The sequence below is a fragment of the Aulonocara stuartgranti genome (assembly GCF_965226115.1).
Source record: "Aulonocara stuartgranti genome assembly, chromosome: 5".
Taxonomy (NCBI): Eukaryota; Metazoa; Chordata; class Actinopteri; order Cichliformes; family Cichlidae; genus Aulonocara; species Aulonocara stuartgranti.
The window spans coordinates 39400689-39421386 of NC_138943.1; the positions used below are offsets into that span (position 1 = coordinate 39400689).

At 42.8% G+C, this 20698-nt stretch overlaps 1 protein-coding gene across 1 annotated transcript in view; it reads left to right on the forward strand.

Annotated features, from left to right (window-relative positions):
* The window catches only part of fhit (fragile histidine triad diadenosine triphosphatase), a 168876-nt gene extending 159106 nt beyond the window's left edge, over positions 1–9770 (forward strand). The window contains exons 7-8 of the mRNA XM_082534115.1: positions 4124–4192; positions 7988–9770. Coding sequence (XP_082390241.1) covers positions 4124–4192; positions 7988–8086 — 168 coding nt within the window. The 3' untranslated portion in view covers positions 8087–9770. The remainder of the gene's footprint in view (positions 1–4123; positions 4193–7987) is intronic.
* Positions 9771–20698: the final 10928 nt, after the last annotated feature.

The following is a 20698-nucleotide window of genomic DNA, read 5'->3' on the forward strand; positions in this document are numbered from 1 at the left end:
CAGCCCAGAGCCTCGCTCTTGCTGATCAATTACCCGTCTCAAGTACGCCGCCTTGAAAAACGGTCAAATTACTAAGTTCTAGTACTTTAAAACTGCTTCCCCGCCCGGACACCCGGATCTCCACCAGCGGCGTGAAATATCCCAGATCACGCTTTTGGCTTTACTTAAAGTTCACAAGCTCCTGACGTTTAAATAGGATGCAGCCAGGTCTAACCTTCTTAATCAATCAATGCAGTAGAAGGCAATCACTCATAGATTACCTGGCCATTAAGGGCGTCCCAAAATTCCCTCGGTAGGCCAACCGAGCTTAACCATAACAACGCGTCCGTTGCATGTGGCGTCTGCCAAAACGCTGAACAACTGCATTCCTAGAGAGCCTAGCTTCTCAGTCCTAAACGAATTTACCTGTTTTTAAAAGCCTCACGGTGAGCTCTCAGCCCCCCCGTTTAATTATCTGAAGCCCGAGACCGTCTCTGCTACCCTATTAAAACCAAATTATCCCTACACTACCGATTGACTGGCTGGCATCCCAGTCAACCCACAGTTAAACCTCTTAAACCGTATTTATTTGTTTCCACACACCTTAAACCGTATTAACTTAAACACATAACTTCTTAACTCAAAATTCACCCCCAAAATGAACAACAATGAATTTAGTCAGACTACTATGCCCTATTTTAAAACTAATTAGTCAAGATCACTATGGACCAACGCCAGAAGCCCAGACTGAGTGAATATTATTTAATTAAATTTAGTTTTAACTTCCAATATAGCGCCTTTGGATAAAAATCAACAGGTGGCACTCACCTTTTCTTATGTCGCCTGGCGTCACTCAGATAGGCTGCTGGCCCTTGCCCCCTTTGTCACCTTCCACGACGAGCTGCAGGTTGCAACTCCTCCCCACCCGGAGTTTCGGCACCAGATTGTTACTTCTGGTCGGACCAACTGCAACTTTTCTTTACTGACCTTGAAACCGCACTCAGCGAGTCTCTTCAATGTGTTGGAACAAAACTGAAAGAAGCTCTTCTCTTCTTTGTGCAGAGAAGATACCTGGACTCGACTCCCACAGAGGTCGATTATCTCGTTAATAGTGTTACATGCTCACTGCATGCGAAGGAAGCAGGAAATTTTGGAGGTTTATGCCCCGGCATACCCTGGTATAAAGTCATGACGAACCAGAAAAGTCTTAAGCTTGAGAGAAAATAGCTTTGCATTTATTTAAAAGATCTTTCTTTGGTTTGGAAAAAGTTTTACTTGTTTTATTCTGTGAAACGTCACTGACAGAGAAAAGCCCCAGGTTTTTCTTCAGCACTGTGGCCAGGCTGACAAAAAGTAAGAGCTCTGTTTGAGCCAAGCGTCCGTTACCCTTAACTAGTAATGACCTTCTTCACAAATACAATATTAATCATTATAGAAGAAATGATTCATAACCAGCTTAGAGACATATCATTACGTACCACTACTTTCTCCTAATTGACAAAAAGGTTCTTGTACTCTGCACGTAAAATCTTAGTCTAGATGATATTACTTTGGCCTCAAGTGCACTGTTGGACTCATTGTTAACCACAATATGTTCTGTGTGCATATTAAACAAATATGGAGGCTTTCTGCTATTTGCACTGCATTTCTAAAATTAGAAATATCCTGTCTGAGTGATGCTGGAAAAGGATTTTATTCATTTGTATACTTGAAAGAGGACAAGAAAGAAAAATCATATTTCTCCCACACTGGCTTCTCTTCATTGCCCCCCTGATAAATCCAGAACTGACTTTAAAATCCTTCACCTGACACACAAGTGTAACAATGGTGGTGCAATACTAGACCTGTTAGTGCTACTTCTTGCCTTCTTTGTATGTAGTACGGCAGTATAGTTACCTTTAACCACAGTACGAGGACAGAAGGGAAATATGGACCAGATCAGACAGGTTCTAGATTCGTAGGAGCCAAGGGTGTATGACAACAGAGGACTTGTACACAGTAGGTGTAGAAAACACAATTGCATTTATTAGCAATTATTAAAGTTGTGCACATTTAACAAAAGTAGAGCGCTCTTCTTGAAGACAAAATAAAATAAAATAAACCCCACAAATGGTCGACCTAAGGATAGATTGTCTTTGTGTCTTTTTTAAAGTCAATTTCAGTCTTTCAATGTTCAATAGTCACTCAGTGTGTGTGTAACCAGTCGGGTTACAATCTACCAGTTCATCCGGCTCTTTGGGCTGGGCTCGCCATCCAGTACTGGAAAAGGGATCCTCGATTCTTCTCAGGTCCTCAAAACCAATCCAATCCAAATAAGCAAAGGGAAAAAACCTGACCTGGGGACCAGGCCAGAACACAGTAGTTCAACATTTAAGCTATCATGCCTGTAACTTATTATTACTACTGGTTGCTTGTAGTGCTTCTAAATTTCTTTCAAAATATTCTATGTTGTACAACAAATTATTCTCATTTCAAAGGGAAAAGTGCATAGGAAACACACATTTAAAACAATACAAAATAGCTCAGCAGTGCATTAAAAATACACATTGGCTTGAGACTTATCAAGTTTCAGCTAAGTAAAGTGCAGGTGAAGGCACTTAATTTCACATTGCTAATACTTAATTGTGCAGAACTATAATTAGCACCATGAGAAAAGGGAACATGTGCTAACATAACAACATCGCACAAAACCATGCATTATACATCAATACCACAGTAATGTGACATAAACCTTTAAAGAACATCTCGTATAAAGTGCAGCAGACTCAGTGCTAATTGCTTTAGCCTCAGAAGAGGCACTTTCATTGCAAAATGGCTAACGGAAGTTAGCATCAGAGCTAGCGGCAGGTAGCATGCTATGCTAGCGCACGTGTACTGCCTGGGACTTACCATGCGAAGCAACAAATGCTACACGGGGCTTCACAGTGCTCACGTTGGCTCACGGCCTCTGGAATACAGTATCACTCTTATTATTCTCGCCGAAAAAAGGACTTTCTCTATCCAGCTAGCTTCTTCGCCACACGGGTAAACTGATCTTTCACCGTCTGTGTCTCTGGCGTATCTGACTGGCACACGAAGGCACACACAGGTGTCTGAGCAGCGCACAGTCTGGGGGAGGGTCAGACCGGCCAATGATTGGTCGCTCAGTGGATCTGACAAACACACTCTACAGGACTAAGTCCTGCCCCCACACCATTTATACATTACATATACATATGTACATATTAAACTTATATTTACATGCTTTTTATCAGTATTTATTATAATTAACTTTGTTTTTATCAATATTTATTCCCATTGTGAGAGTATGAATATTTATACTTTTAATCCTGTTTTTAACACTGGGTTACACAAGGTCTTGAATTATGAGGCCCAATCTTATCTTAAAGATCTCATAGTACCACATTATCCTTATCACTTTATTCTTAGGCTTTGTTTGATTTATTTGTGGGGTAGCATTTCTAGGATGCAGAGCCTTCAGCTTTCAGACCCTGTGGAACGAGCTTTTAGTTTGGATTTCAGAGACACACACCTTCTGTATTTTAAAGGCAAATGTATTTATCCCGTAATTGGGGAAATTCTACTTCTAAAGTAAACACAGCCAACAAACAAAATAATAGTTTAATTAATGAAGTAAAAACATTTACTACAGATTATGACATCAGTGTAGATTAATATGGCAAAATTACTCAAAACCAAGAAATAAAGATATGTAAAAGCAATGGTTCTGAATTTCAAAGGACCCAGAACACTGCTGCTAAAACATAGTTTTATATTGGAGTGGTCTGAATTTGTCTTTTTATTTCTTTGTAAATTGTAGATAAAATGCATAATTACTAGTTACCTACTGTAAAGTGATATACTCAGTAGTATAGGTATATAGTACAATTGTATATTAGCAAAAACTGTTAGCTATCTGTTGCTCCTGGGTCCTAGAATAAAGTCAGGTCAATTCTTAAAAACATAAAAATAAAAAATCCCTGCTTGGTGAAATGCACCCTTCCCTCCGGTGATTTGTGCCATGCCAGTAACATTCTGATGGCTTCTCCAGCATACTGTGAAACTCTGTCATAGTGCTCCCAGGAAAAAGTAAGATTTTCTCCAGATCAACCACAATATCTAAACCTTGTTTGTATGTTTACAGCATGTCCACGTCCACGTGCTGCCTAGGAAGGCTGGGGATTTCAAGCACAATGACAGCATCTACGATGAGGTAAGATGGACAACTTTGGGCCATCCCTATTAGTCCATTTAAAAATTATTTTAGATTTCATTTTAAATAAAAAAAGGATTTTTTTCACTGTCAGTCACTGTGTACAGGACACAAAAACATCTGAGTCAGTGTGGGCTTATACTTTGGTAAGCTATGTGAAAAATGTTAAGAAATAGTTGAGGGTACCAGGACTTGCATGGCTTTTGTAAAAAAATATGATCTGGGTACTTGATCACTGATGAGATGTCTGTGACACAAGACAGCCTATTTCCCCATTCTCTCCTGCTGACCAGTAAGAACATAACTAAATGAAAACAGCACTATGGTGGCTGCTGACTTATCTTCTAGTTCTGCACAACTGGCATTGTTCTCCCAAGCTCATGCTTCAGTGTGTCACCACAGCAGTATGAAAGGACAATTCACTGCTAATGAACTGAGTCACATGTGGCTGCTAATAATGTTAATTAAACATCTGAGTTTGAACAAATATCAGTGAGCTATCTATCCCCAAACCAATGAACTATAGCACTTCACTATGAAAATAATGAACGTGACTTTCAGACTATTTTAAATTTCACTGTGATATTTTGAATTTGTAACAAGAGAGTCTGTGGCAAATGAATATCAATAACTGGGGACTATGATATGAATATTCTAATAACCACGTCTAATAAAAAAGAGCTCTCTATACTTCCTGCTCCTGCCTAAGGGGAGAAATGAGACGTGCATCTCCACAGTGGAGTCCCAGCAGCAAAATAGAAATAGGTTTGTTTTTAATTTGCATGTGATCATAAGGTTTATTGTAAGAGCAGTCCCATTTGTATTTTCCATATCACATCCAGCAAATGAGACATAGTCTGAAGATGTTTGTAGGAGCGTAAATGCATAGACAGATTTGTCTTAATTTCATGTCCAATATTTTGCATGATGAATGTAATGGGTTGATACTTGGTTAGATTGGTCAGATTTCATGGCTCATTCGTTTGAGTAATATTTAATAGTAACATGCAAATGATTTATATTTTTTGGCACTGTAAGGTGGGGTGCTCATTTAGTATAATTAATTTATGTGTTTGTAAGGTAATTGTTGTTATTTATTTTTTATCATGTGTGTGTTTATTATTGCATTTCTATAAGGTGCAATTTGAACATGTACCAAGAAAAAAAAAGAAAAGGAAAAAAGACAGGAGATGCACGTATGTGTGTGGAGCCAACCCCTTTTTTGACCTCTTTGTCTCTCTTCATTCTTAAAAATGTTGGCAAATTTGGAGGCTGAAAGGAAATCTGATGTTGAACACAAACAAATAGAACCATGTCTGTGAAGGTTCTCAGTCATCCAGGTCATCGTAGTCAAAGGAGCTTGCAAAGAAAAGCGTCTGGACTTCTTTAAGTTGCTTGAAGACGTTTCACCTCTCATCGGAGAAGCTTCTTCAGTTCTAAGGTCAAATGGTGGAGAGTCCCAGATATAAACCTAGTGGGAGTGACGCCCCACAGAGGGACAAAAGGACCCCCTGATGATCCTCTAATCGCCTGAGCCAAGGTGTGAAACTGGGCGTGGGTCCCAATCAGCCAGAGTTTCGGGTGAGTTCATTGTGAAACCTGGCCCCACCTTATCATGCGAATTCCTGAGGTCAGATGGCCCAGGATGTGAGTGGGCGTTAAGGCGTCTGGGAAGGGATCTCAAGGAAGGAATCCTTCACTGCGCACATTAACGCTGTGGATAAAAACATCAAGTTCACGAGGGAAGACACAAAGGACAACTGTTTGCCTTTCCTGGACTGCGCGGTGCACATTGAAGAGAACGGCAAATTCAACATTGAAGTTTACCGGAAGCCCACACACACGGACCAGTACCTCCTGTTTGACTCCCATCACCCTTTGGAACACAAACCTGGAGTAATTAGGACCCTACACCACCGGGCAGAACATGTTCCCTCTAAGCCTGAAGGGAAAAAGAAGGAACACACACATGTAAAGGAAGCACTCAAAACGTGCGGCTATCCTAAATGGGCGTTCTTAAAGTCAGCAAAGAAAGGAAGACCAGACACCAGCGAGGGAGGATAAGAAGGACAGACGCAACAACATTGTCATCCCCTATGTAGACGGTGTATCAGAAAAACTCAGGAGAGTTTTCTCCAAGCATGACATCCCGGTGCATTTCAGACCCAGCAACACGCTCAGACAGAAACTGGTTCACCCGAAAGACAAAACTCCAAAACACAGACTTAACAATGTGGTGTATGCTGTACAGTGCAGCGAGGAATGCCCAGACCTCTACATTGGAGAGACCAAACAGCCACTGAATTTGCCGTTCTCTTCAATGTGCACCGCGCAGTCCAGGAAAGGCAAACAGTTGTCCTTTGTGTCTTCCCTCGTGAACTTGATGTTTTTATCCACAGCGTTAATGTGCGCAGTGAAGGATTCCTTCCTTGAGATCCCTTCCCAGACGCCTTAACGCCCACTCACATCCTGGGCCATCTGACCTCAGGAATTCGCATGATAAGGTGGGGCCAGGTTTCACAATGAACACACCCGAAACTCTGGCTGATTGGGACCCACACCCAGTTTCACACCTTGGCTCAGGCGATTAGAGGATCATCAGGGGGTCCTTTTGTCCCTCTGTGGGGGGAAACTCCCACTAGGTTTATATCTGGGACTCTCCACCATTTGACCTTAGAACTGAAGAAGCTTCTCGGATGAGAGGTGAAACGTCTTCAAGCAACTTAAAGAAGTCCAAACGCTTTTCTTTGCAAGCTCCTTTGACAAACAAATAGAAGCTGCTATAGACACTAGAACTGAAATGCATGCAATGCAGACTGCTCTTGCTGAGTCAGATGCAAAAATTGGAAGTTTTGCCAAAGTATAGCTATAAAGAGGACTTTGAACCCCACAAAAATGCTGCACCTGAGCCATAATAGCAGCAGATTTTAACAGCCTCTGGGGCCTCACCTAGCTCTGAGTAAGCGCTGCCCCCTATTTTCCAGCCTTCAGCGGAACTTGCCTCACCCAGCTGGGTCAGTGATACTTTGGGCTCACATTGAGGTTTTTTAACATTAGTTTGCTGAGTGATCGCTTTACACAAGTTATCAAACACCGGGCACTCACCAAAGTCAACATTAAACCGAGCTGATGTTCTTGGAGGAATTTCTCAGTTTTCAGTGATCCAAAACTCCAATCCAATTCTCGTGTACATGTGGGCGTAGCCTGTGTCTCCAAGCAGTCTCAAGAGTGTGGTAGAGATACCAGGAGACAGATTATTACATGAGTGTGAATAGCCTATCTCTATGAGTACAGTAGAAAACTAGATTCTTTTAAATAACCATGTCATATTTTTCAGACAGGAAGTGACCACTTTGCAGTTCACAATTCACAAGATAAGCAAGTTATGAAGTGCAAGCTCCACCAGCTGTTTAGGTTTTACGTATAAATCACTGTGTTGACCTGATGTGCTAAGTGGAACTATTTAATTGATATTTTGAATCTTCTTACATATGCTCTCGCTTTTTTTCTATAAACAATAAAAGAATATACAGTGACAAGTACAAACAAGTCGAGGAACAAATTCATTATGATGAGTTTGTGCAAGCAAAAGCTGATCACTGGGTCTCCATACTGAACTTAAAGAGTGGTCTCATGTACAGTTTTGAAGAAGAAAATCTGCACTCTGTAAACATTTTTTAAACCCAATAACAGCTGATATCTCAATGCATTTTCATGGACTAGTTAATACAGAAAACAATCCAAATTTGTTCTGGCAATATATTATTACATATCACATCTTCATTGTCTTTGTAGTTACAAAACCACGATCAAGAGGATAAGGACATACCATCCAAGTGGAGATCAGAGGAAGAAATGGCAGCAGAAGCTTCAGATCTGAAGAAGCAGCTCTAGAAACCTGAACCAATGATGTCAGTAATTCAATAAAGGCAGCACCGCCATGAACATAAAGTTCAACATAAACATCTGCAATGTGAACTATAATAAAAAATATTATTGTTTTATTTGACTTAATTTGATTATATGTATATTAAATCCTCAAAATCTTTGCTGAATTATGCTGTATATCAACCAACCAAGTCAACCAAAAGAAATCTAACTTTTGAATTTTTTTTTAATTGAATTGAAATTTTTATTTCAGTCAACAACAACAACAGATTATAATTTTACATAAAAGTACTCAAACAGTAACCGAAAAAGGAATAGGCTGAAGCCTTATGGCTTATACTTATCCTATCCCTTACCCCCATAGAAATAATCAAATCCTTAAGAAAATAAATAGCATTGATAAATAAGTTGTATAACAGTTTGAAAAGAAATCAATGATAAATCAAGAAATTAAATCAACACAAAAAATTTTTAACAAACCAAATTTCTATAACCTTGTATAATACTAATTTTTAAAATCTTCTTGAAGAATGACAAAGAAAAACACATCTTCAGTTCATCATTAAGTCCATTCCATAATTTCACTCCCAAAACTGACACACATCTATACTTAACATTGGTTCTCACTTTAGGCATTTCAAACTTATAAGACCCCCTCAAATCATATTTTCCATCTCTTAGTTGAAACATCCTTAAAATACAAATTGGAACATTCTTTTTCATCACTCGATATATCATTTCTAAAGTTTTAGAATATATAATGTCCATTTTAACATAGACGATCCTACAAAAAACTGGTTGGTGGACTCCCCATATCCAACTTTATTTATTATTCTAATAGCTCTTTTTTGCAATTTAACACTGGAATTCCCAGCTTCTACCGTTCTACCTTTAAAAGCCGGAGAGCAGTCAAGTCAAGAAGGCTTCTACCTGAGACCCCCGCGGAGTCATCATTTTGCGTTTCTACCTTTAAAAGCCGGAGAGCAGTCAAATGCTGGAAGTGGAAGCTAAATTGGCTAGTCATTCATATGTATATTGGGTCGTTACCTAGGAATTCTGGAGGGAGGGGATTGGGGGAGAAATCAACACACATGAGTCTAGGTCCTTTGTTGCTGACATTTATTGATAAAAACAGTAGTTTCATTTCATGTTATTTCCTTTTTCATTTCAAGCAAGGAAGTGGATGTAGTTAGTAAGTAAGATATTTCAGACATTATTCTGACACAGAGGAGGAGATACTGGAATTATAATTAGTATCTATGCATGCATTTGTGATTTTGTTTGACCTTCCCATTGCTCACAATTTGAATTTGTTCACACTGCAGATGAGTGTCTCAGTCCCCAAACAAGCTCTCTTTTTCGGTGGAGAAGCAGTCTCCTCATCCGCAGTGAGTGTGGAGAAATCAACACACATGAGTCTAGGTCCTTTGTTGCTGACATTTATTGATAAAAACAGTAGTTTCATTTCATGTTATTTCCTTTTTCATTTCAAGCAAGGAAGTGGATGTAGTTAGTAAGTAAGATATTTCAGACATTATTCTGACACAGAGGAGGAGATACTGGAATTATAATTAGTATCTATGCATGCATTTGTGATTTTGTTTGACCTTCCCATTGCTTACAGTACAAAAAACCAACCATTTGTACACATATGTACTAATAATAATAAAAAGTGAGTGCAACACTGCAACCCATCACCCCGTCGTTCAGTGGTCGTTGATCAGTGGTCCATTGTGGCACCATTCAGAGCACTGGTACAATAGTACCAGCAAGATATGGGAAGACATTGCAAATGTACTTGGATTTTAGGTTGCAAGCCACCCAAAACTTGATCCCAAACTTGTCAGGTTTACTTGCAATATACTGCAGGAAACCCGTCACCCCGTCGTTCTGTGGTCCATTGTGGCACCACTGATCAACGACCACTGAACGACGGGGTGACGGGTTGCATTGTTATGTGGTCACACCCCCGTCGTTGATCAGTGGTCCATTGTGGCACCATTCAGAGCACTGGTACAATAGTACCAGCAAGATATGGGAAGACATTGCAAATGTACTTGGATTTTAGGTTGCAAGCCACCCAAAACTTGATCCCAAACTTGTCAGGTTTACTTGCAAACACTTGGAGTGTTTCAGTATGCCATCTTAGGGAGAACTCAACACACATGTAGGTCCTTTGTTGCTGACATTTATTGATGAAAATAGAAAAAAAACCAACCGTTTGTACACATGTTTACAAATAATAACAAAAATTGAGTGAGTACATTACAACATTTTCAGCAATCACTCACAATCCTGGCACTGCCACGGTATCTGTCGCCTGCATTTACCACATGTGTACCTGTAGCAGTGAACACATCGCACAGTGGCCTGATTTTTTTTGCATCTGTGTTTGACCTGACACGTGGCCCTTTTTCCAGGGCTCGGTGTGGAGGGTTGTGTCCGAAGCAACTGTTCTTTTCTTTCCTTCTTCGCAGCTACATGAGAGTGAGCCAATTCGGTTGCAAGGGCTACCAGGAAGTCCACCCGTCTTTCCTTCGTCCCGGTGCATTCTTGATACAGCACATGTGCATTCAGTGCTGCCATGTCAATCATGTTATAAAACACGGCAACTGGCCAGCGCCGTGTTCCTTTGCGGACAGTGTACTCCCGAACCATCTGGTCCATCACATCCACGCCACACTTTGTCTTGTTGTAAAGGGTGACAGTGTTTGGCTTCCTTTTGGTAGTGTTTTCGGTCTGAACCACGCAACAAAGGACCTAGACTCATGTGTGTTGATTTCTCCCCCAATCCCCTCCCTCCAGAATTCCTAGGTAACGACCCAATATACATATGAATGACTAGCCAATTTAGCTTCCACTTCCAGCATTTGACTGCTCTCCGGCTTTTAAAGGTAGAAACGCAAAATGATGACTCCGCGGGGGTCTAAGGTACTACCCCGAAATGACTGCTCTCCGGGGGTGTAAGTGTTAAATATTGAATCCAAATATGTTTTGTATGTGTTCCCCCAAATTTCTGCACAGTAGGTCATATAAGGCAAACAAAGGGAAGTATACAATAAATAAAGGCAGTTCTTATTCAAAAAATCTCTTGTTTTATAAAGAATAGAAATCGACTTGGATAATTTCCGTTTCACATGTTCTATGTGGGGCTTCCAACAAAGTTTATCATCAATAATTACTCCTAAAAATTTTGTCTCATATACGCTTTCAATTTCAACATTATTTAAATTCAATTTTACTTTAATATTACTTTTACTACCTCCAAATAACATAAATTTTGTTTTACTTTCATTCAATGATAGTTTATTAAATACAAACTGTCATGATCCTGGGTCCTTTTGACCCAGCGTTTTGTGTTTTCTCTTCGTGATTGTGGTTCTTTTCTTTCTCTGGTTAGTGTTTACTCTGTTCTGCCCGTGTGTTCCTGTATCTAGTCCGCGTTTCTTAGTTTGTGTCTTTTCTTGTGTAAGTTCCTGTTTTATTGTGAAGGTCTGTGTCTTATGTGAGTGTTTTCAGTTGCCTCCTTAGTCTCGTCATGTTAATCACTCCCAGCTGTGTTCCCACCTGTATGTAATCTCCCTGTGTTCTCTGAGTGTATTTAAGTTGTGTCTTCTGTCATAGTAATTGCTGGTTCGTCTGTGTTGTTTCCCCTCGGTCTCCCTGCGTCTCTCCGTATGTATTTCCCCGGACCTCCCTGCATCCTCGTTTCTGGTTTGTGTTATTAGCTTACCCAGTTTAGGTTTCCGGTTTCTTGTTTTTCCACCAGTGCTGTTTTGTACCCACCGTGGTAAATAAATATTCACATGCACCAGAGCTGCCGCCTTTTGGGTCCTTTTCTACAACTCCACACGGCTTGCCCCTGGCAAACCGTGACAGTACGAACCAGCCACCATGGACCCAGCGGCAGTCAATCCGTCCGAGGAGCTCCAGGATGACATCGGCTACAATGTGGAGATCCTCCTCGGGCTGTGGCTGGAGAATCCTCCGTACGAGCTTCGCCGCGCCGTGGAAGGTCGGCTGCAACGGCTCTTTTCTGGCCTGCCATGGCTTCTGCAGTCGCTTCCTCCGACCATGCAGGCTTTTCTCCGGCTCACACCGCACCTTTTCTCAGCCACTCCTGCCTCGCTGCCCGACTCGCCGGATATGATCTTGCCCGGCCCGTCGGAGCCGTCTGCGGGGAGGAAACGCCGATCGCGCCGCAAGCGCGCCACCCCACAGCCGGACATTCGGGCTTCTAAATCGCCGGCTGTGGTGAGTGAGGACTCTTTTTCATTTTCGGACTGTATGACTGTTCATTCAGGGGCGATGTTCTGTGCAGCATATGATATTGTGAACAGCATATCACCTGCTCAGTTAGCTCCCCCGCAGCTACTCCCAGCTCAGTTAGCTCCCCCGCAGCTACTCCCAGCTCAGTTAGCTCCCCCGCAGCCACCCTCAGTTCAGTTTCCAAAGCCCCCAGTGCCACTTCCAGTTCAGGCCCCCGTAGCTCCAGAGTCACCTTCAGCTCAGGCCCCCGTAGCTCCAGCGCCGCCTGTAGCGCAGGCCCCAGTAGCTCCAGCGCCGCCTGTAGCGCAGGCCCCAGTAGCTCCAGCGCCGCCTGTAGCGCAGGCCCCTGTAGCTCCAGTGCCCCCGCTACCCGTAGCTCTGGCTCCAGTATCACCGGTTTCACTCATTCACTCCATGCAGGGAGAAAGTCTAATTTCACCTCAAGGTGCTTTTCATGGTTCAGCCGCCATTGGCACAGTTTGCCGCTCCAGGGCTTCCCCAGAGGCTAGGTCTCAGTCCCCGGCTGATTCTGGACCCCTGAAGTCTAAGCAGCTACCTGAGAACTGCGCCATGTCAGCATTGCCTGTGCAGAGCCCGTGCTCAGTGCATTGCCAGTTGCCTTCGTGCTTGCCAGAGGACTCCATGACTGCTGGCTTAGTGATGACTTCTGCTGGAGGGTCCGAGGGACCGCTCCGGCCTTCGTCTCTAGTCTCCGCTGGAGGGTCCAAGGGACCGCTCCGGCCTTTGTCTCTAGTCTCCACTGGAGGGTCCGAGGGACCGCTCTGGCCTTCGTCTCCTGTCTCCGCTGGAGGGTCCGAGGGACCGCTCCGGCCTTCGTCTCATGTCTCCGCTGGAGGGTCCGAGGGACCGCTCCAGTTTTCGTCTCATGTCTCCGCTGGAGGGTCCAAGGGACCACTCCGGCCCTTGCTTCCTGCCTCGTCAACTGGAGGGCCCGAGGAGCCCGTCCAGCTTTCTGCCTCATCAGCTGGGGGCCCCGAGGAGCCCGTCCAGCCGCCGGCTGCAGCTTCATCATCATCCTCGCCTGGCCCAGCCTCCGAGTCTTCCGCCTCGCCTGGCCCAGCCTCCGAGCCTTCAGCCTCGTCTGGTCCAGCCTCCGCCTGTGCTTCGCCTGGTCCGGCTTCATCCGAGTCTTCGTCCTCGTCTGGTCCAGCCACGCCTGGTCTGGCTCCGGCCTGTGCTTCGCCTGGTCCGGCTCCGGCCTGTGCTTCGCCTGGTCCAGCCTCTGCAGCCCCGCCTGGTCCGGCCCCGTCATCGCCTGCCTCGTCTGGTCCTGTGCCCACTGGGCCTCGGCCAGTACGCTTGACGTTGGAGCGCCGCCGCTGCCTTCCGCGCGGTCGGCCCCCTGAACTGCTCCATCGTCTCCTTCGTCGCCGCCGCTGCCTTCCGTGCGGTCGGCCCCCTGAACTGCTCCGTCGTCTCCTTCGTCGCCGCCGCTGCCTTCCGCGCGGTCGGCCCCCTGAACTGCTCCGTCGTCTCCTTCGCCTGAGTGGCCACCGCTGCCTTCCGCACGGCCGGCCCCCGGACCCTCTTCGCCTGAGTGGCCGCCACTGCCTTCCGCACGGCCGGCCCCCGGACCGCCATCGCCTGAGTGGCCGCCGTTGCCTTCCACACGGCCGGCCCCCAGACCAGCGCTGTCGTCACCGCCGTTGCCGTCCGCACGGCCGGCCTCCCGAACTGTATCCACGTCGCCGCCGTTGCCATCCGCATGGCTGGCCTCCCGAACTGTATCCACGCCGTTGCCGTCCGCACGGTCGGCCCCCTGAACTTTTGTCTTGGACTCCTGTGCTGTCGGCCCCCTGGCCGGCCCCCTGGACCTTTCTGTTTTGGTCTCCATTTTCCTTGGGCTATGGTGTGTTTTGTTTTATTGGTCTTTTTCTTTTGGTTTTGGTCTCTGTGTTCCTGTGCTTTGGTGTGCTTCTTTTCTTTTGGTCTTTGGCCTCGTGTTTTGTTTCTTTGTTTTTTTGTCTTTTGGCCTTCTGGTGCTCCTGTTTTTGTTTTGCCTCGAGCCCTCCTTCCTGAGTCCCCCGCCGCCCGCCCTGGTCAGGTTGTTTTCTGCTTTGGGTGGTTTTCTTTTTTTTTTCTTTTCTTTTCTTTTCTTTTTTTTTGCTTTGGTGTTCTTGTGTTGGGCTGTCTGGGGCCAGCCCTTGACGGGGGGGTACTGTCATGATCCTGGGTCCTTTTGACCCAGCGTTTTGTGTTTTCTCTTCGTGATTGTGGTTCTGTTCTTTCTCTGGTTAGTGTTTACTCTGTTCTGCCCGTGTGTTCCTGTATCTAGTCCGCGTTTCTTAGTTTGTGTCTTTTCTTGTGTAAGTTCCTGTTTTATTGTGAAGGTCTGTGTCTTATGTGAGTGTTTTCAGTTGCCTCCTTAGTCTCGTCATGTTAATCACTCCCAGCTGTGTTCCCACCTGTATGTAATCTCCCTGTGTTCTCTGAGTGTATTTAAGTTGTGTCTTCTGTCATAGTAATTGCTGGTTCGTCTGTGTTGTTTCCCCTCGGTCTCCCTGCGTCTCTCCGTATGTATTTCCCCGGACCTCCCTGCATCCTCGTTTCTGGTTTGTGTTATTAGCTTACCCAGTTTAGGTTTCCGGTTTCTTGTTTTTCCACCAGTGCTGTTTTGTACCCACCGTGGTAAATAAATATTCACATGCACCAGAGCTGCCGCCTTTTGGGTCCTTTTCTACAACTCCACACGGCTTGCCCCCGGCAAACCGTGACACAAACCATCTATTTAACTTCATGAGTTCTGTTTCCACTGTTTTCAGTAATTTCTTTATGTCTTTTCCTGAGCAAACTAAGTTTGTATCATCAGCAAACATCACATATTTTAAAGTATCACTGGCTGTACAAATATCATTTATATAAAGTAAAAATAACTTAGGTCCCAAAACAGATCCTTGCAGAACTCCACAAGTTACTTTTCTAAGTTTAGATTTCATGTTATTAATACTCACATATTGGAACCTATTATTCAAGTAACTATTTAACCACAATTGTACAACACCTCTTAAACCATACCTTTCACACTTCTGCAAAAGTAAAGAATGATCTATCGTATCAAAGGCTTTACGTAAATCAATGAACACACCTATTCCAAACTGTTTTTTATCCACAGCCGTTGCAATATTTTCAATAAATTCCATCACAGCTAGAGATGTTGAGCGATTTCTTCTGAACCCATACTGATGATCATTCAATAAATCATATTTATCAATAAAAGAATCTAGTTTGTTTGCAAATAGTTTTTCAAGAATCTTTGAAAACTGAGTGTTAAGGTTCAAAATTGAGGAGGGAGAGTACAAACCACCCATGGTCCAGAGGATCTTGGTCCAACAATGATTTTAATGAACATACGTGTGGGAAGACACTCTGTACGCAGACAGCCAGTAGTCCTCGACTTAATCAAAGCATGAACAGATATTTTATAGCATCAGGGTTTGATTTACTGACGCCCCTTCATGCGTCACAGATACATTTTATACATAGATCAGATCAACACCAACAATGGCTTTTCACCCAGAAGATCATCTTCTATTTTCATGGCTGGTACTTTCCGTTCTTGTCTTGTTCCTCTTTCTTGCCGAGACAACAAGGAACGGTTCCTCTTTTACCGAGACACTTTTGCAGTTACAGCCAGACATGACTAAACTCTTTCCTATAAATAAATCTAACTAATGTGTGTGTGTCACGACCTCACATGCTCTTTCTCAATTCACCTGTTGCACTTCTGACCTTTTACCAGACCAGAGGCTCACTGAGACTATGTGTATGTCCTCTACTAAATAAATGTTTTAATCAAGAACCTCTACTAAACATAATAACTGTGTGCATAAGCATCTTAAGGCCTTCTTAAAGCTATCTGTTACTTTGTTAAAGCAATGATCATACTGCAGATTATATTATGCTGGTCAAATACTTTTTGTTCATCCCCACAATCCCCCTTTCGACCTCTGGAACACCAGAGGTCGCAATACATTGTGTCCTCGCTCAGCAAATCAGACAACCTCATGTCATCTAATTGGTCCGGTAATAAACACCAGCTCCCCTTCGAGAACACTCCATGTGTAAGCTTAGGTTTTCTCGGTCCCTCTCTGCAGGCCTCGAGATCTCCAGGATCCTCGCCCCTCCTGTGGACGCCGAGATCGATCTTCTGCAAAGGAAACAAAACACCTTTTCCTGCATCTCCCTAACTTATCCTATTTGGGACTCTTTAATCAAAAGCATGATCCTAATTATGCTCTTAACTTATTGACTTGTATTTATATATATTCTTCAACGTTACTCATCTCTTTAAAATTCTTTAAGCGCTGGTTTCACGTCCGGTTGCTCGCTCTATTTTTCCCTTATCTGATCATCAACATCCTGTGCACAAATTGTCGCTGCTGCAAGTTCCTCTACTCTAAAAGATCCAAAAGAAAACAACCACTTTAATCAATTCAGTTTAAGCATATAAGCAATTACTCCTGTATACATTTCATCATAGCTGAATGCTGCCTTGAAACAACTCCTATGTGTTAACTTCATTTTAACCTCACATTTCCTATGTTATAACCCGTTTTGGTATAGCCTTTTTATTTCATTTTGCTCCTTTAATGTAACAATACCTCCTAATTCTAGTCTATCAGACTTACGCAAAATATATGCTTTCCTTCCTCTTTGGTCCTTCTTTTAAGTTCAGTCAAAAGCTAAATGAATTTGAGGCCTTTTGCCTGGAATCAATACTGTCATGTGTGTTTCTGGACTCTGTGTCTGTAAGCGTGTGCAATCCTTCATGAACTCATATTATCCTCACAGTAGATTGGCTAATCATAGCGCTAGCCAAAGGCTCGTGACCCTCCAGAGACAAATTTGAGCCACAACTCCTTTAAAAGCACAAAATGCAATATGTATAAAAATCATTTCTACGTAGAAGCTCCCCCTTTATCCTAAAGATAAACCTATGTAATATCTGTATGTGTATGCCTACATTATAACCACTTCTTCTAAAAATCAAAAAAGAAATCAAACCTGTTCTACTCCTTCAACCCTCACTAATTTTCCCTCTAAGATTTATTCACAGCTTTGAAAAACCGGCATTGTATCTTCTAGACAGGATTCAGTTCTGTCATGGTCCTGGGCCATGTTGGCCCAGTATTCTTGGTTCCTTGTATTTTCGCTCCTTATTTAGGCCAGGTTTTCTGAGGTGTCCTGTTGTGGTGTTCCCTAAGTGTTTTTCCCTTTGTGACTCTTACCCCCTTGTGCCCCTCTGTCTATTTATGAGCTCTCGTCTCTCTTTGTGTTTATTCCATGTTTCCCCCAGCCTGTTATGTCTGTGTTCTCCCCGTGCTCTCTCTCCTCCTGTCTGAACCTCTGTGTACTTCCTGTTTTACTTTGACAGTCTCTCGTCAGTATGCATAATGTTGTGTTCACTCCTGCCCTGTCTCGTTATGTTTATCAGTGTCACCTGTGTTCCCCACCTGTGTGTAATCTCCCTGTGTTCTCTGGGTGTATTTAACTTGTGTCTTCTGTTATGGTAGTTGCTGGTTCGTCTGTGTTGTTTCCCCTCGGTCTCCCTGCGTCTCTTGTGTATTTCCCCGGACCTCCCTGCATCCTCGTTTCTGGTTTGTGTTATTAGCTTACCCAGTTTAGGTTTCCGGTTTCTTGTTTTTCCACCAGTGCTGTTTTGTGCCCACCGTTGTAAATAAATATTCACCTGCACCAGAGCTGCCGCCTTTTGGGTCCTTTTCTACAACTCCACACGGCTTGCCCCGCAAACCGTGACAAGTTCACTTTTAATCCTTTAACCTTAACCTAAAAATAACAGTTTCAGTTTTACCATATCCAAATAATCAAAAACCCCAAAAGTCCTAAAATGATCCTAAATTATTAAACAATTAAATTAATAAACCCTAAACCCCCCTTTATCTTGATACATTTCATGTGTCAAGATACTATACAAAACTTAAAAATGCTCAGTTTTCCCCACTCATGTTCCAATCTATATCATAAAAATAAACTTAAAACAGAACAATTATCAGTCATGTGTTTCTTTAATTAATGATAACTGAGTTTCATCAAAATGTTTCCCCTTTAACATTTGGCATTCTCCCAACAATATACTATAATCCCATAATCTAACCCCAGTCAACAAATTTTCTCTGGTAAAAACAATTGTTTGTCCACATTAATTCATCCTCACTCACATGCAGTCACACATTCACTCACATGCAGTCACACCATGTATTTGCTGATAGTGGAGCTTCCCGCACGATCAGATACTCCACCCTCAGCAAAATGAGCTCAGTCATTTTTTATTTTCCATAGGAAAATATTTCTTTATGCTTTTGGACTGGATTGACTCGCACAAAATCCTTTTTACAGGAACTTACGTCCTGAATAGTCCCCAGGTAGCTTTCTCCTCAGCCAATTATAATCTGGAAAGCCCACCTTATATCTGCTCTTCTCGATAATTTTCAGCGCCGTTATTCACTGTTGCAGGCCTGCTTAGAACAGAAATGAAAAAATAGAGCTGATTGTTAGCTCATAAAAACAAAACAAAATCACCTGACAGGTTTTCTTTAAGTGCACTGTTACAAAATAATGGGCCCAATTTTTTAGACATGTCCATGTTTCCTAAAACTCCCTCTATTAAAAACAAAAACAACAACCCAAACCTAACTGACAAAATCAACCCATCACCACAACAACCCCAACAACCTTAAACACACAAAAGTCTTGCCACCACATAATTTCACCTCCTCAATACACCGAAAGTCTCATTAAAACCACACAATTTGCACACAAAAATCACCCCCTTATGCTCTTAAATTCAGCATAAGACCCCTTACGACATCATATAATCACTAAACTATAAATTCCCTACCCCAATCTGCACTTCTCGTCTGCCATGCTTCCTCTTCTGAAAGTCACTTCCTCAGTCACACACACACAGGAAGCTCCTTCGTCACCACTCACTCCAACTAATTTGCATACTGAGTCATCTCTCAATGAGTTGCTGTAACAACAGAAACATATGTTTAAACATCACCAACTCATTAAATCATTTTATTTCTTTCAACAGTGATCACTAGTGTTGATCACTCAGTACGAGAGCACTCCTAAGTCACTCTTTTTTAAAACTACTTTAATCACTTTTTGTTTTCATAACTCACTCCCTTTGTCATATGGCTTCTTCTATTCCTCAATTACAAACTCAAATGCATTTTATTAAACATTCACACCATTGTATCATTCATACAAAATAGCAAGCTGTTCTTCATTGCATATGTTTGTGTTCTTAGCCAGGTTTAATCAGTGTCTATGCATTAAACTCCATGAGCTTGTCTTGTCTTTATAAGGTTAATGCATTTTCTGTTTGTGTGTGTGAATTTGCATATTTTGCTTTTGCAGTGTGTCAGACTCCTTCATAATTCTCCACTTAAGCCGTCAGTTTCTTTCCCAAATTTACTAACCCAAATTCTGATTTCCTACCTTAAATAGCAGCATTCCTTGTCCTCAGCCAGAAGGTAGGGCTCCACTTGCCACTTACCCCCTTCGCCTTAGCCCAGCGGCTTTACCCTTGAGGTCCCGTCTTCTTCACTTCATCTCACCCGTGAGTCTGAGCTCACCGGGACTGAGTGAGGCCGAGTAATCGTGGCTGTGCCTGCCTTAGGTTGTCCCAGGGTTTCGAGGTGGGATCTTACCCGTCATGGGCTATCCAGCCTTCCATACTCGCCTGATACGGGGCCCAAGTGGGCAGGGGAGGGAACACACTGGCTCTGGAAATTAAAGGAGTGTAAGCTGCTTCCTTCATTGCATCTTATATTAAACTATCTCACTTCTGACTCCTTCCTAGAATAATTTCACATATGGCACTTTGTGTATGTGTGTTTTCTATTCATTAATGTAATTGTCAGTTATTTTCTCTCTTCATTTTATTTTTTATCTGTTTGTTTGTAACGTTCTACTTTAGTTATACTAAACCTTGATGTAAAAACAATACTCCCTTATTTCGCGCACACACTCTGCATTTTGCCTACGCACACACTTCTCTCTCAGACTTCCTCTGTTCACACACCACCTTGCACTCACTCTACTATCAACTTTCATAGTGTTATTATTATTTAGTATTTTGTACACCTCACACAGAATCATTCAAATCGAGTACTCACAGCATTCACATCACAACCTTCAACTTTCACTTTCAATCCTGCAAGACGCAGAGATGGACATCTCCTTCACCTAACATAAAACTAAATTACCATATCAACATACAATTACTGAAATTCACACTCAAATACACCGTCTGTTTTAATAAAGTCAAAGAGTAAACAGGTGTACCAAGTGTATGTA